The sequence below is a fragment of the Moschus berezovskii genome, chromosome 14 (genome assembly GCF_049115385.1).
Source record: "Moschus berezovskii isolate FMDL1 chromosome 14, NW_MosBer_1.0, whole genome shotgun sequence".
Classification (NCBI taxonomy): Eukaryota; Metazoa; Chordata; class Mammalia; order Artiodactyla; family Moschidae; genus Moschus; species Moschus berezovskii.
The window spans coordinates 44,239,183-44,253,637 of NC_142473.1; the positions used below are offsets into that span (position 1 = coordinate 44,239,183).

The 14,455-nt window shown below is 48.5% G+C and overlaps 1 protein-coding gene across 9 annotated transcripts in view; it reads right to left on the reverse strand.

The window, feature by feature from the left end:
• TEAD1 (TEA domain transcription factor 1) overlaps positions 1–14,455 on the reverse strand; it is a 271,199-nt gene that overhangs the window by 42,477 nt on the left and 214,267 nt on the right. For all 9 annotated transcript variants that reach the window (XM_055423352.2, XM_055423348.2, XM_055423353.2 and 6 more), the window contains 3 exons: positions 13,871–13,917; positions 12,946–13,007; positions 11,824–11,948 (listed from right to left, as the gene is read on the reverse strand). In XM_055423352.2, coding sequence (XP_055279327.1) covers positions 11,824–11,948; positions 12,946–13,007; positions 13,871–13,917 — 234 coding nt within the window. The remainder of the gene's footprint in view (positions 1–11,823; positions 11,949–12,945; positions 13,008–13,870; positions 13,918–14,455) is intronic.

Below are 14,455 nucleotides of genomic sequence, written 5' to 3' on the forward strand. Positions count from 1 at the left end.
TACCATTCTTCAGTGGGCCCACTCCAGTATTCTTGCCTGGAAAATTTCAAAGCAGGCTATAGTCCCTGAGGTCACAAAGAGTCGGCCACAATTGAGCAACTGAGTATATTGCTCAGTATATCAAGGAAGTATATCTGAAAATCCACACGCTGAGTGCAAAAGCACTCTAGAAAGAACCTGAAATCTCAGTTTTCTCCTGTGTACAATGGGGATCTATGACTGTCATATTGAACAGGTTGGAAGATTAAAAGAAATGATGCACACAGGGCGTTCTGGCATACAAGAAGCGTTCAATAAATCGTAGCTGCTAAGACTACTTTTGTGGCGCTTTATTATGTGAGATTAACTAGATCCTGGGGTAGAAGCGAAAGAACTTTCCTGCCTTAGCTATCTCTCTTGCCTAGCAAAGAAAAAAATAAACACAAATAAGCCAAGAGCTGGGAGCAAGTTGTGGAGCTGCATGACTGTTCAGATCCTTGATTATGGCCCACTCATTACTAGCGGCTGGAGTGCAGGCCTCGTACCTATGTCTGCAGGAAGAAAGGGGGCCGTGTCTGTTCAGTGTTTGTACAATGTGCTTTTGATATATGTGAACTCAGATACTCCTTGCCTAGCAACGGCACTGTAGGTGGGTTTTATTAAAGTCATTTGCACAGATGAGGAAATAGAAGCTCAGAGATTAACAGATTTGCCTGAGGTCACCCGTCCAGGAATAGTCCTGAAGAACACCTGGATCCAGCCACGCCACAGCCCACGCATTTGCTGCACCACCAACCGCACTGTCTTCAGGAGAATATATCAATGCCTAGATCCTTCTAACTCAGATCTACCTTTTCTGAAAGTTGATTTGAGAAAAAAAGAAAAGCTGAATAGTGTTTTCCAAATTCTGAGAAGTGAAATTACAATTTGGGACACAGATAATAACTCACATATGCATCAGATAGAGCCTTCAAAGGTTTCTATTCTGAGGAAGTTACCTTTGTGCCCAAGTCACTGAAATGAACTGAGAACGGGCAGGATGTCTTTGCCAAAGGAAACTGGGCACTGACTCTCACAAGGCTGGTGACTTGAAACCAAACCCTGAGTGTTGGCATTTGAGTGGTTCTATTCCCGCCAAGAGGTGACTTTGTTTCTAAGAATACAAAGGACTAAAGAAGGCGTCCTGGAGGCCGTAGCAGTGGAACAAACAGACATCCCTCTCTCCTTAATTCAACCTGGCCAGGTGAGGAATCCCTCTGCCCCCACATCTAGAAGGATGGAAAGAAGACATCTGATATGTTTGTGTTCAAATTTTAACAAAATTAAAACCCTAAAAACTATCTGGTGAGGCCTTACCTCCCATCCTGCCAGATCTCCTTCTAACGGAAAAAGGTTAGGGTGGAACCTCACTTCTCCCCCTTCTTCCCAAATACATCCTGTTTTCTTTCTAGCAGTGATGGTTTTCCCAAAACTAACGATGGAACACAAAACCAAAATAGAGCAGTTCTATTTATGTGGCAGAAAACAAATATTTATACAAATAACAACAATAACAACAACCAACAATCCTAAGTGTGTAGGGGAATGTACAAGCAGAAACAGGGCAAGTGTCAATGAGTTACATCTATCAGTCTAAGACTAAATTTCCTTGACATCCAAAGTAGAGGTTAACACTGGCTTGTTCAATTACAAAAAAGTCTCCCATGTGCTCAGTAGACATGCTGATTATCAACAGATCAATACAGCAACAGAAAAGGCACTCACTCTGCATATTTCTTTCTGGATTTCATACATAAAAGGTGTGTGACCTTTCACACACCTAAGGTCCATTATGTACCAGGCACTGTGCCGGGCACAAGGAATCCATGAACTAATATAATAGTACAAATAGTGTGTCTCCTCAAAGAACCTGTATGGAGCCAGTTTTTTGCCTCTGCAGTCAGAACCACTGGCCATCGATTAAATACATGTTCTCAAAGATTTCTATAGAGAAGACTGGGATAAGGACAGTCAACATTCCCTTTCCTGTACATCAAATGACTTTTATCAGCACTTACCTGCTCTTTTTATATGGATGTCCGTATTCTCCAGCACTAAACATATAGTGTTATTCATTAACAAGGAGAACACATGTGGAATTTACCTTGAAACTGTGAACAAAGGTTCATAAGCTTAAGATGAAAACCAAGTTATCCATCACATCTGAGAACAGAACACACTCTCAGATTTGTCAGGTTTCAGAAAATTGTCCTTCCTCACAACTATTTTCAGATAGCCACAGGAGGATATGTTCTTATGAAATGAGGGAGTAAAACAGAAAAGAGGGAGCTGAAACGGTAGCACAGAAGTGGTAACACGCTGGACCACAGCTGGGCTTCTGACCTGGACAACAGCCAGTCCAGGGTGAACAAGGACCTGGAAGCTGGAGGGCTCCTAAAGGGGCTAGAGAGGGAGTCCCTGACTCAGCTGACCATCTGGAGAAGAGTTTGAGAATTCTATTAGACACACAGGGGATGAATCTGTGTAGGTATATACAAACTGAACAAACAAAGGCAACGACAAACCTTAGGAAAAACAAGTTTTAGAATCAAGAAAATGACTTTCATAATAAAAATACTAAGTGCTAAACCTAAAGTTGTGAAATAACCATATTGGAGGGGTGGGGATGGAGGTTAGAAGGGTCATGTGCTTAATTCAGAGAGTTAAGTCCTGGTCTTGCACAGTAAGGAGTCAACAGATAAGGTCTCAAATTACGGACCGAGACAGGTAGTGTAAGTACGTTGCTTAGAAATACGGAGCAAATATACAAAGCAAGGCTGAAAGGCTGCAGGCAGCTGTCCTAAGGAGGACTGGAGGAGGCGGGAGTGGGAGATGGAGCAGGGCGGGCAGGGTACAGCTGCTTTTCCTTACAGGCCATGCCTGGGGTTTGATTGGGCTTACACACAAAGCACATCTATTACTTTATTAAATTAAATAAGCAGCCAATCTAAAGCTATCTCGAACCATCATGGAATTTCGTGAGGAAAGAACTATAAAGGGAAACAAAAACACACAGAGTCGTGCTCCAGGATGTTTATTCTAGTTGGCCACAAGTTCCCTGGACCCAAAACAAGGGTGAGATCAGAGCCTTCCTCCGGCTCAAGACACTCGGGATGACTGAGCAGGAGCTCGGACCCTTGTCTGCCCGCAGGGTTCACCAGAAAGACTGACATTGCACCGGGGCAAATCCTACTGGGCAGAGACGACCCCAGCTCAGCCACCCCCGCCACAAACCTAACACACAGATTTCTATTTCAACTTGGAGAAACGTTCATTTTCTTTTTTGATTGCTATAATCCCTCCAGTTATTCTTCACAGCGGTTGTAAACAGTGACAAAGGTAAATGTAATCCTAAAATCTCCACAGAGTGACTTGCAAAGGGTTATTTAGCTACCCTGGGGGATTAACAAAGGATGTTCCCCCCTCCTGTAAGGCGGTTCTAAGAGGTCACTTTCCTTCCTGGTCTCTGCCTCTCTTCTTTCTGCTGCTTAGGGAAGCTGCCGGGGGCAGCGGGGCGGAGGGCCAAACACTGGACTCAAGCACCAGAGTCAGACGGGGTCTGGGTCTGAATCCTGGCGCCGGCCTTGTTTCCCAGCTGAGTCATCTGGGAGGGGCGCTTCCAGCCCTCTCCACATCCGTAATCCAGGGATAATAATAGTATCTACCTCGAAGGAGTGTCATGAGGCTTAAAGGAGATCACACATGGAAAATGCACAAGGCTGTACCAAGCATGTAATTCTTCATTATTATTATTGTTGTTGATATTATTATTTCCCCCAATAGTCATGATGTGTCTGTACTCCGGGTGACATTACCTGAAATTATGGCGGTTCCTCTGACTGTATTAGGTCCTGTACTGTAAGGTGGCTGGGGTGCAGCTGACATGCACGCAAGGCCTAGAGGGATCTGGCCCCTGGATTTCTCCCAGTGAAGAATGCAAAGTCTGTCCTGGCAACTGGGGCTGGGGCAGCCTGTGAGGCTGCCCATTACTGCAGATGAGACAATTCAGAACAAACAACTCCCAGAATGGCCACTAGGGTTTAATTTTCTTTTCTTTCTTTTTTTTCCCCAAAGAGCTGCTAATACATTCTAATCCAGAGTCCTCTGATGAGGCAGTTCACTGTTTTCTGCAAAAGGAAAGGGAAAGCCCTAAGAATCTGCTGGCCCTTGGCATCTGAGAGGCTCCCATGGACACGCCCCAGCACTGCACTACACAGTCTGACCTGAAGATGGCGGTGTTTCCCTAAACTTGTTCCAAAAATTCCAAGTATTTGAAGAACGTCATAAAACCTTAAAAAATGACTGCTGTCAAATAATACCAGGAGAAAAATTATAATCCACTTAGGAATTTAAAGAAACCAAGACAAATAACTCATGTCAAGGGATGCTAATGTACAAGTTGGAACAGGACAAGGACAAATCACCTACATTTGCTTCCTGTTACGTTCCTGCCTGGACAGTCTGCTCAGACACCCCCCAGAGCAGCCTGGGCAAACTGCGATGGCCTCCGGGCCCTACAGGGGCAGGGAGTGGCTACAAGACCAAGCCAAGGGAAGTGACCTGCATCTTTGGCACCTTTTGGGGTAGGAGGGCTGGGGGGCTTGCTCATAGTTCAGCAGGCTCTCTCCTCAGCTACTGCTCAGAGGCACCAGCCCTGCTCTGGCTACTTGGCCCTGAGGTAGCTGGTCGCTCTCTTCCCTGTGCTCTTCCCAGAAAGAAACATCACTGGAAACAAGGAACAAATAAGTCCTTTCTTCCTGGATCTCACCCCAGGATCACCAGCTCGCCCCCACCTCCCCATTCCAGCACCATCTCCATAGAGTGGCTGCTGTTTTCTTAGAAGGGAGTCTTCCACACACAAGAGCAGTTGTGGAAGCCCACTGGCTGAGTGCAGGGACTGCGACCAGGAAGGCACGCGGGTGGGGTGCTGACCTGCCAAGGAAAGCAAATGGAGCCTGGCTGGGCCTCTGTGAAATGCCTATAAAACCCAGCTCTCCAGATGCTTTCAATTGCCTCATCCCCAAACGGTCATGAATAAAGAGGTGAGCGTCCAGAGCTCGGACGTGGACAGCAAACCACCCACCTCTGCTACGAGAGGGTGCGACTGGCATGGACAAGCTGATGGGAGAGCTCGCAGTCATGCAGGCCCGTGTGGGAAAGGCCACACTCACCACAGTGACCTGTCACTGCCAGCACCAGAGAACCCTCCGTCTCCTATGTCCTCATGGAAGGCAACGCTTGGTAAAACGTAGGAGACAAAGCAGGGAGAAGCATAAACAGGGCACAGTCAACCATCAGACCCGCTGCACTCTTCCTCGGTAGACCCGGAAGGCCAGATGTGCTCTCAGACCATTTATTCAAAGCACGTGGTGCATGCATTAAGAACAGCCTGGGTTGGAATCCAGGCTCTGCTATTTCTGAGCTGTGTGTGGCCTGAGGCAAGTTGCCTATCTGGGCTGGGGTAGCCTCATCTGCACACAGAGATGACACCTGGCCTGCTTATCTCATGGGTCAATGGGAAGGTCAAACGAAACAGTAAACATGACAGTTCTGTGTGAGCCTTAGGGAGCTACACAGATGCTAGTATGCAGGTTAATTATTAATGAGATCCACGCACAAACCATGAACTAGGGGGTGAGAAAGAGCCTCCTTTCTGAAGGACCAGAAACCAAATCTGCCCAAAGAGCTGTTTCCCATGAACACACGACCCTGCTCTGAGAGGCAGCGACTGCCTTAGCAAGCACTGCAGGACTTGGAAGCTCCTCCGGAGAAAACCTGCCATCTTCCACTCTACTCAGGATATAGGGGAGGATCCTCCTGGCCCAAAATCTAGACTCTAATAAACCCTGCTTCTGATCTCACCTCTCTGGTCAAATCCCCACACATGCCACCCAACTCTCCTTTCTGCCACTGGCCTCACCAATGTCCTATTTTCTGAGTTGCCCTGGTCACATTTTCCAAACCAAAGTCACCATCTGTGAGATCTGATAAAGAAATTGAGTTGATCTGTGAATTTAGGCCTTTGAAAGAAGCAAGAAAAACATGAAATCATCCTTGGGCCCACATTTAACCAGCTGCCCACATGGAAAAGAATCAGGTTATCAGAAGAATGTATGTGCAGAACTTGAGGGCAAGGCTCCCCATAGGAGAGAACTTGGGCCCCCTTAGGCTGTGAAGACTGCTGACTCACCCCTCCTCTCCAGGAAGTCCCAGGCTTTTCTGCTGCTCCATTCATTTAGCATTAAAGATTAGTAAACAGGTCACTCCAGACTGCAAAACTCCCCGCCTTCCGGTTGAGGACCTGCCACTGTCCACCATTCCGGGATTCTCTCCTCCTGTCAAGTGTCCTTACTTTTCTTTCTCCAAACATCCTGATCATCTTCTTTCACTGGCTGCGCCAGGGTGAAGGGCCCTGCTGAATCCAGCCTGGGCTTGAGGAGCTCGAGACTTTGAAGGGCAGCTGTTTTTGCATTTGAGTAATTTTTAATTTCTTAACAAATACAGTGACATGGCTCAGAATACACAGTAGAGCCAAACTTTGGCTCAGCCTCCTCCCGGTGGTGGAACTTGATGACGGACCGTACTGTTCCCGAGGTTCCTCTTTGCTACTGAGAGACTGGATGGAAGAACAGTATCTGGGTCAAATGCTCGGCACATGATGCTCACGACACAGGTCAGCAAGAGCTGGAGGTCACCCTGACAGCTGTAACTCAGGGAGGTTTCCCCTAAGTGAGCTGAGGTGTGCGCTCCCTGGTCAGGTCTGTTCCTGAGACCACATCACAGAACTTTGCTTCTTCCCCAAGGCAGTGCTCCTTCAAAATCAAAAGAGAGCAATCTCCTATCCTACCCTCTCCATCTCAAAGCTTGCCCTTCTCTGGCTGTATAACTCCTACCTAACTGAACTCCTCGCACACTCTCTTCCGAGATCACGGTTGACATTAAATACACTGCCTTTGCCTGGAAGATACAGCTGAGTTGCCAGGCAGCTGGAGGAAACTGCTCCTGCCCCAGGGAGTGGGTAGAGGGAGCGCACTACATTTTCCCTAGTGGCTCAGATGGTAAAGAATCCTCCGGCAAGGCAGGAGACCCAAGTTCAATCCCTAGGTTGAGAAGATCCCCTGGAGAAGGAAATGGCAACCTAGTCCAGAATTCTTGCTTGGAGAAGTCCATAGACAAGGAGCCTGGTAGGCTACAGTCTGTGGGCTCGCAAAGAGTCGGAGACAACTGAGTGACTAAAAGTTCAAACTTTCAAAACTACGCTTTAGCAGGAAAACCAGTCCTCATGCACACTCGGGATTCAGCTTACAACCCACAAAGGCTGGGTTTTCATCTCTCTGAAGCAGCAGCTATTGAAGTCAGTCTCCAGGAACTGGGCCCTGATGACAGGTGAGGAGGCCCTTTTAAAAGAGCCCACCTTAGGTGGAAGATCTCACACTTAACACTGAAAGTCCTTTGATAACGCAACACTGAAATCCTGTAGAAAGTGTGTCTTTAAGCATTACTAACCACTTCCAAAACAGTCCTTGTTTTTTCGATCTTCCTTTCTTCCCCCTCTGCTGTTTTCCTTTCAGGTTCTAGTGGAGCCAAAGGTAACAGAGGGACTGACTTGCTGGCTCTCCACCAATAGAAACAACCACGGATTCAGGGGCAATGTCTGGTTTACAGATGATGCAGAGCCAGCAGGGGGCACTCATCCCCCGGATTAGTCTTCCCTTGGCTTCTTGCAGATTCTGGCTGGCTACAGGGACTCATCGGATACAAATGAACCCAACAACTTTTGGTTACTGGAATCAACACATCTAGCTCTGAATCCCATTTCCAATGTCAGCTGTCAGGCGAACACTGGGCAGTCTATGTCACAGGGCTGCGTAAGACCATGCACCATGCAGGCTATGACCAGTATGACAACTGACAGGGGTGGGAGAGCTGTGAAGAATCTTCAGTGTTGGCAGTGGTGGTACATGTGGTAAACTGAAGAGTGAATTTCCAGGATAGCTGGGACTCAGAGAGACAGCTAACTGAAATGGAAGAGAATTCACAAGACTTTTCAAAGCATTCTGACAAGTCTCCTAAGCACCAGCTTCTCACATTTATAATATGTGTTTTATTTTGCAAACATGTGGTGCTGTTAAAATGAACATGTAAAGGCCCTTGAGGTCCAAGGTCACACTGAAAAAATGTGTTTGGTTTCGTTCGGAATGGTTTCGTTGGTTCTCAAACATTCAGAGCCGCCTAAAATAAATTCAGCTGGTACATTTATTTAAACAAATACAAATATGCTATCCTTAAAATTTAACATCAAACATTAAGCAAGTTAATTTGATAAGGAAGCCAACAAAGTGATCAATAGTTATGGGTCCTAAACAAATTTGACTTTGGATCCTGCAAATCTCTGTCTGCACACAGACGTGTACACACATTTCCCCTTGCTGCTGCTGCTAAGTCACTCCAGTCATGTCCGACTCTGTGCGACCCCACAGACAGAAGCCCACCAGGCTCCCCCATCCCTGGGATTCTCCAGGCAAGAACACCAGAGTGGGTTGCCATTTCCTCCTCCAATGTGTGAAAGTAAAAGTGAAGTCAGTCGTGTCCGACCCTTAGCGACCCCACGGACTGCAGCCTACCAGGCTTCTCCATCCATGGGATTTTCTAGGCAAGAGTACTGGAGTGGCTTGCCATTGCCTTCTCCAACATTTCCCCTTATGTCTCTGTAATAGCTCAGGCTCACTGGAATCAAAGGGCTATGGGTAATGCTGGCAAAGACCAAACAAATAAATTAATGAGCATGGTACAGTGTGATTTTTTTTCCAACCATATCACAGCCCTAAGAGTAGGGAAATCTAGTTCTTTCTATAGAAGAGGCTTGGAGAGGTCACTGTCAATGGCTGCGGCCAGGTCTGAACCTTCTCTGTCCATATGGTTCCCCAGGAGGACACAGGCAGGAATGCATACCTGGGGAGCAACAAAGCCAGGAGGGGAACCGAGTTTGCTGGTCCAGGGTGACACCCTTCGTCCCAGCCACTCTGGAAATGCACTCTCGAGTTAACCACATTTATCATCATTGTCACCATGGAAGTCATGTGTTGGAGTTCTAAAGAGTTAAGCCTTTCATCCATCAGTAAAAGGTCTACTCTAGTTGAAACAGCCAGACTCTTAATTCTGAATGTGCATGAAACACACATATCTGGACACTACTCCAAGGGCTCGGTGGGTCCTGCCTTTCTAAACTATTCACTGGCTTTCACCTCCTGCTTTATCTGCACCAGAGTCATCGCCTCTGGAATGCTCTTCTTCCTTACTCTTCCCGGCCCATATGGGTCCTCTACCTCTTTGCATAAGGGCTGCTTCCTCCACAAAGCCTGCGCAGTTTCCTGTCCACTCACAGCACCCCTAGCCGTCACACTTCCCAGTGACCCTACTGGGAAGGACTGTCTCACCCACTAGACGTCAGCCTCCACCAGGGCAGAGTTGCTGATGGGTTGGGCAGCACCAGAAGGCACCTTCTTGGTACAGCACCCTGAACACGTGGGTGCTCATAACTGTTTATAGGATGGACAAAAGGAACTTCTCAGCGATGCACAGGGTGGAGCCAAGTTACCACTAACAACTAGAAAAAGAGGAAATGGGCATTCTGGGCCCTGGTAGGTCCATAACTAAGAAGGACAGTTACCATGAGGGTGCTCAATAAGCTTCTTAAATTAAAAATTAAAAAAATTTTTGTGATAAAACACTATATTGAGTCTCTTGGGACTTGAGCTTCCTAGTGTCTTGGAGTTCTATTTCTAAAAAAGAAGTGTTTACAAGTAAATAGGTTTGCTCACCCAAGAGTACAGACTGAACGCACAATTCAAGACCTTCACCACTGGTGGTGGTTCACAGTAGTGAAAGAGTACACTGAAACGGAAGATCTGGGCTCCGGGTCCTCCTGCTCACTGGCTAAATATTCTACATCTTTTAATGTGTCTTGGCCTCAGTTTCTTCACCTGTAAAATGGGTAAAACAAAATCGACGCCACTAGCACTTGGAGGACAAAATGATATAACCAATGACAATGCGCTCTAAGCGATGAGGTGTCACACACACATGAGTTACTCAGAGTAGAGGCATGAACTGAGCCAAAGCCCAGCCTTCAGCCAAAGATATATCTACACTTCCCTGCAGGAGGAGGAAGCCAAGAGTTGCAAAGGTCATCTTCTTGGCTGTTTATTTCAATGCTCCCACAGACAAGGATTTAGGCACTCACCATCACCCTTCTGGTAAAGCCACTCAGACACTTGTGAAGAGTGACCCAGGAGGCTAGTCTTCTCTTCCCTATTGTCAATACTCTCCTTTCCCTTTGCCTGCCTCGACGGGCTCAATGACTACCTCTCTTTCTTCCTTTTATCCTAATTTTGGAGCAGATTCTATTTTTCTACCAGCAATCACAAGTCATGGGCAGAAATGTCAGGGGGCTGCACGTGGGTTCCCGAGTGTCCACTCTGGTGATGGCAGGTGGAAACCCCTCTTTTCATGGCACCATCCTGTCCTACCCTCAGAGGCCCTCCACTGAGCCAGAGCACAAACGCTTCAGGGAGCGGTCACCTCCTGTTGTTCACATCCCAGTTATTTACAACAGATGATGAACTCACTCATGACGCTTTCTCCTGCTAATAGAATGACAGCAAGGCAGCAGACAGACAGACAGCGTGGCCCCTGTGGACTCTTGGTAGCCGCCAAGATCAGCCGGGTGGGGTGAGGTAGAGAATATGGAAAGGAGTTGGTAAAGATCCCGAAGACAAACTCATGATTCCTTCCATTTTTGCCTTCGGCTCACCCACACACAGATGCAATGCTCGTACTCACAGCCAAGGAGTGGGAGTGAAGAAAGGGTCTTGGGCTTGTCGGGTGGAAAGAAGGGAGGCTCACATATGTAGGGGAAATGGTGGGCCCAGCTGGGGACAGGAGGAGGACGGGCACTAGATGGGGTGGGGAGACGGGAAGGAAGAAAAATGACAAATACGGTCCAGATGCTAACATAATGGGTATTTATGGTATTAAGATGCATCGCATTCTATGTCAAACTGCTAAAGTACTACCCTGTTACTTTGCCTTCAGAAGCTAAGAATTCGCTGTCTTGAGACACACAGCTTCGAAAAGAAGTATGAATAATGGCTAAATAGGCTTGAGATTAGGCTTGAGTTCTAAAGACATGAATTTGAATCTCTAAGCCATCAGATACTAACTGTGTGACTATAGAGGAATTACTTAACCTCTCTGTTTTCTCATGTATTAGACAGCACCTACCCTTATGGGGTTGTTTAAGAGTAAAATGTCATGCTATCTATTAATCGCCTTACACAATACCAGCCACAGGTCAGGGCTCAAAAAATGTTGTTTTTCAGCTGCTCAGCTGTATCCAACTGCAGGATGCCAGGCTTCTCTGTCCTTCACTATCTCCCTGAGTTTGCTCAAACTCATGGTCTATTGAGTTGGTGATGCCATCCAACCATCTCATCCTCTGTCATCCCCTCCTCCTCCTATCCTCATTCTTTCCCAGTGTCAGGGTCTTTAAATGAAAGAGCCTGTTAAGGTCTTACTCTTCTGCTCTAGCAATTCCTGGAGTTTGCAGTCCAGAGCATCCATAACCATTTAGCTCTAAAGTTTTCCATATTTGTCAACAGAAATACCTTTTTACTTCATTGGAGGGCTGCTCAGCCCTCCATACCCAGATCTGCTTTCACGCAGGGTATCTGATCTGTCAGGCCCAAAGGCAGGGTAAGAAGAGCAAAGTCTGGGGTCAAGGCACCCAACTCAGAGCACACTCACCGAGTCTGGGTCCCGCTGCTGTTCAAGGAAAGCTGAGAATTCCACCAGGCGAAGTTTGGTTGTGCCAATGGAGCGGCCCTGCCAGGCCGGGACCGAGGGAGCTGGGGCTGACGCAGGTTCAAACCCTGAAAGACCGATCAATCGTTACCTTAAATCCAGCTCCTTGCCTCCCATCATCAGGTCTCAGGCCACCCCTGGGGCAGGGCCTACAAAATGGACCACCCAGAAGCAAAGCTAACAGGTCCGTCCACCAGAGTCCAGGGGTGGAGCTAAGCCAGCAGTGGTGGGTTCTGGCAGAGGAGCCCAGAGGCATGGCCAAGCGGAGAAGCGCAATGCAGGTGGTTCTTCCTAAAGCCGGTACCAGCCCAGGTTAAGGGCTGGGGGTGAGGACACCTAACCTGGGGCAAAGGGGCCTCATTGGGGACCACAGCAAGAAAGATGAAGTGTGGAAGTGGATGCTGGCAAAGCGCTCCTGTGAGACAGGGATGTGGGCACTCCCTGTGCTCGTCCATCTCCTTTCCTAAGTAAGACTGTAGTCACCAGCACTGTGGAACGTTCTCCTGGGATGCTCCATGGTGCTGGAGCAGAGGGCAAGGTGTGAATGCATTTCAGTCTGGGAGCTTATAATGGAGAGTGTGTGTGCGCGTACATGTGTGTGTGTGTGTGCATGTATGTGTGTTGGGAAGCAGGCAGGCTGGCCGGATGCATGTTTTCTAGCTGGGCTTCCATGTAAGCACTCCTTTAAGGAAAGGGTACTCGGAATTGAAATACACTTCTCTAAGAAACAGCAAATAAAACTGTCTGCCCGCAACACTGAGATTGCCCAATGTGGCCTGTTTATGAGGAGGAAGGAATCAGAGCAAGTTCTCCTTTCAAGGGTGACCCAGGGCCCTGAGTGAAAGTGATCAGGCTTCCTGTTTTTTTTTTAAAGCCCATCAGCAGAGCTCTCTAGAGATGACAGAGGCCAAGCAGGACCTGGGAGGGGACACCGGTGACCCTCCTGAACTCTGGGCTAACCCTGCCTTAAGGAGGGTGGTGGCAAGAATGGGGTGTCCATGGCCCTGCAAGGGAAGGAGTTTGTGCAGCTGGAGAACAAAATGAGAGGGTTCCTCAGAGACTCACCTGGAATGGGGGCCGTGACTGCTGGCTGGATGGGGTAGGCCTGCTGCACGAAGGGCTTGACGCTGGAGACAGAGGACAGAGAGAGTCAGAAACCATGACTGGGGCAGCAGCTGCTTCCTGGGTCTGGCCGTGGCCTTCCAGGGCTAGGGACCCACCTTGGGTCCTCCTCACTATGAGCTTCCCTGTCTGTAGGTGGTAGCACAGCCCAGGCAGAGCTCCACCAAGACAGAGACCCAGCTATGCTGTGCAAATGGGAGGGGCCGGCTGGGTGCTGATGACCAAACCACCAGGCCTCGTGCCAGTTCCATGGCATGGGCTGGGCAGATGTCCGCTTGCCTTGTACGCACTGTGGCATCTACCTCTGAACCTTGCTTCTGCTCCCTGCAGAGACCGAGGTCAGCAGTCATCATGGGCAGGCAAGGTTTGGGACATGTTTCAGGCTCTCTTTCTCTAGACCAAATAGCTCCATTTCCTTTGAGAATATACAGGAGGAGGTTGCTTTTATCCCCAGTCTGTCCTCGCCTTCCGGCTTACTGAGCTTACCTCCCATGCTCTCAAAGCATCAGTAGGATTTTCTATTAGCTTCCCCCACGACAGGGAAAGCCGGAAGAAAATGGACTATAGGATCACCTCCACTGTCCTCTCTCAGGAGGACCCCAGGCTCTGCCCCCTCAAAGTCACAGAAGGAGAGACCCTCCTCTGTTGCCAGCTGCAGGCCCACTAACCCTGATGGTGCGAGAGAGCTCTTCACAGTCTCCCAAAGCTGAGCATCTCTTTCCTGCTACCGGCCTCAGGAGATAACGTGGGGGGGATGTCGGGGATCTCAGGCTAAATCTCCCTCCCACCCCTCGCAAGGCCCCAGGCAGTCTGGTGCCAGGAAACCTCAACCAGGGGTAGGCTGGTGTCAGCCCCTCCTCAGACTTACTCTTGTGAAGATCCAGGCTGCCCTGTTTGTATCATTCCTGGCCAGAACTGGAAGGCAAAATGCAAAGAGCTTCAGGGTTAGGAGTTCACCTCAAAGCACTGTTCAGGATGCCTATGCACGCCAATCCCTGCTAAACACAGGGGGTGCAGATCATCTGCCAGCTGCAAAGTGACAGAGCCTAAATGCAGATACCACCGGTTGCTGTCCTGCAGAAGATGTTAAGCTCCCTGAGGGCAGGCACCACCTCTTCAAGAGTTCACCTGACACCCAATAGGAATCTGGGTGCATTACAGAGGGTTCACAAATATCTCGTCTGACTGCTTCATCTACGCGCCCGCCCACCCTTCCTTTCTTCCCGTCATTCTGCAACACCTCCTACATGATATTCAGCCTCCACAGCTCACAGCCTGGGGAGAGGACACAGCTCAGAACCAGGACAGTGCAGACACCTCCTTTGCTGTGGGCTTTCCTAGGCCCTGGTGCCTACCGACAGCCTCCGGGAGAGGCAGCAGACGTAAAGGGATTCAGACAGCCTTGGGTTTGAGTCCCGACATGGCTCTCCATGTGATTATGATCGAGTTACCC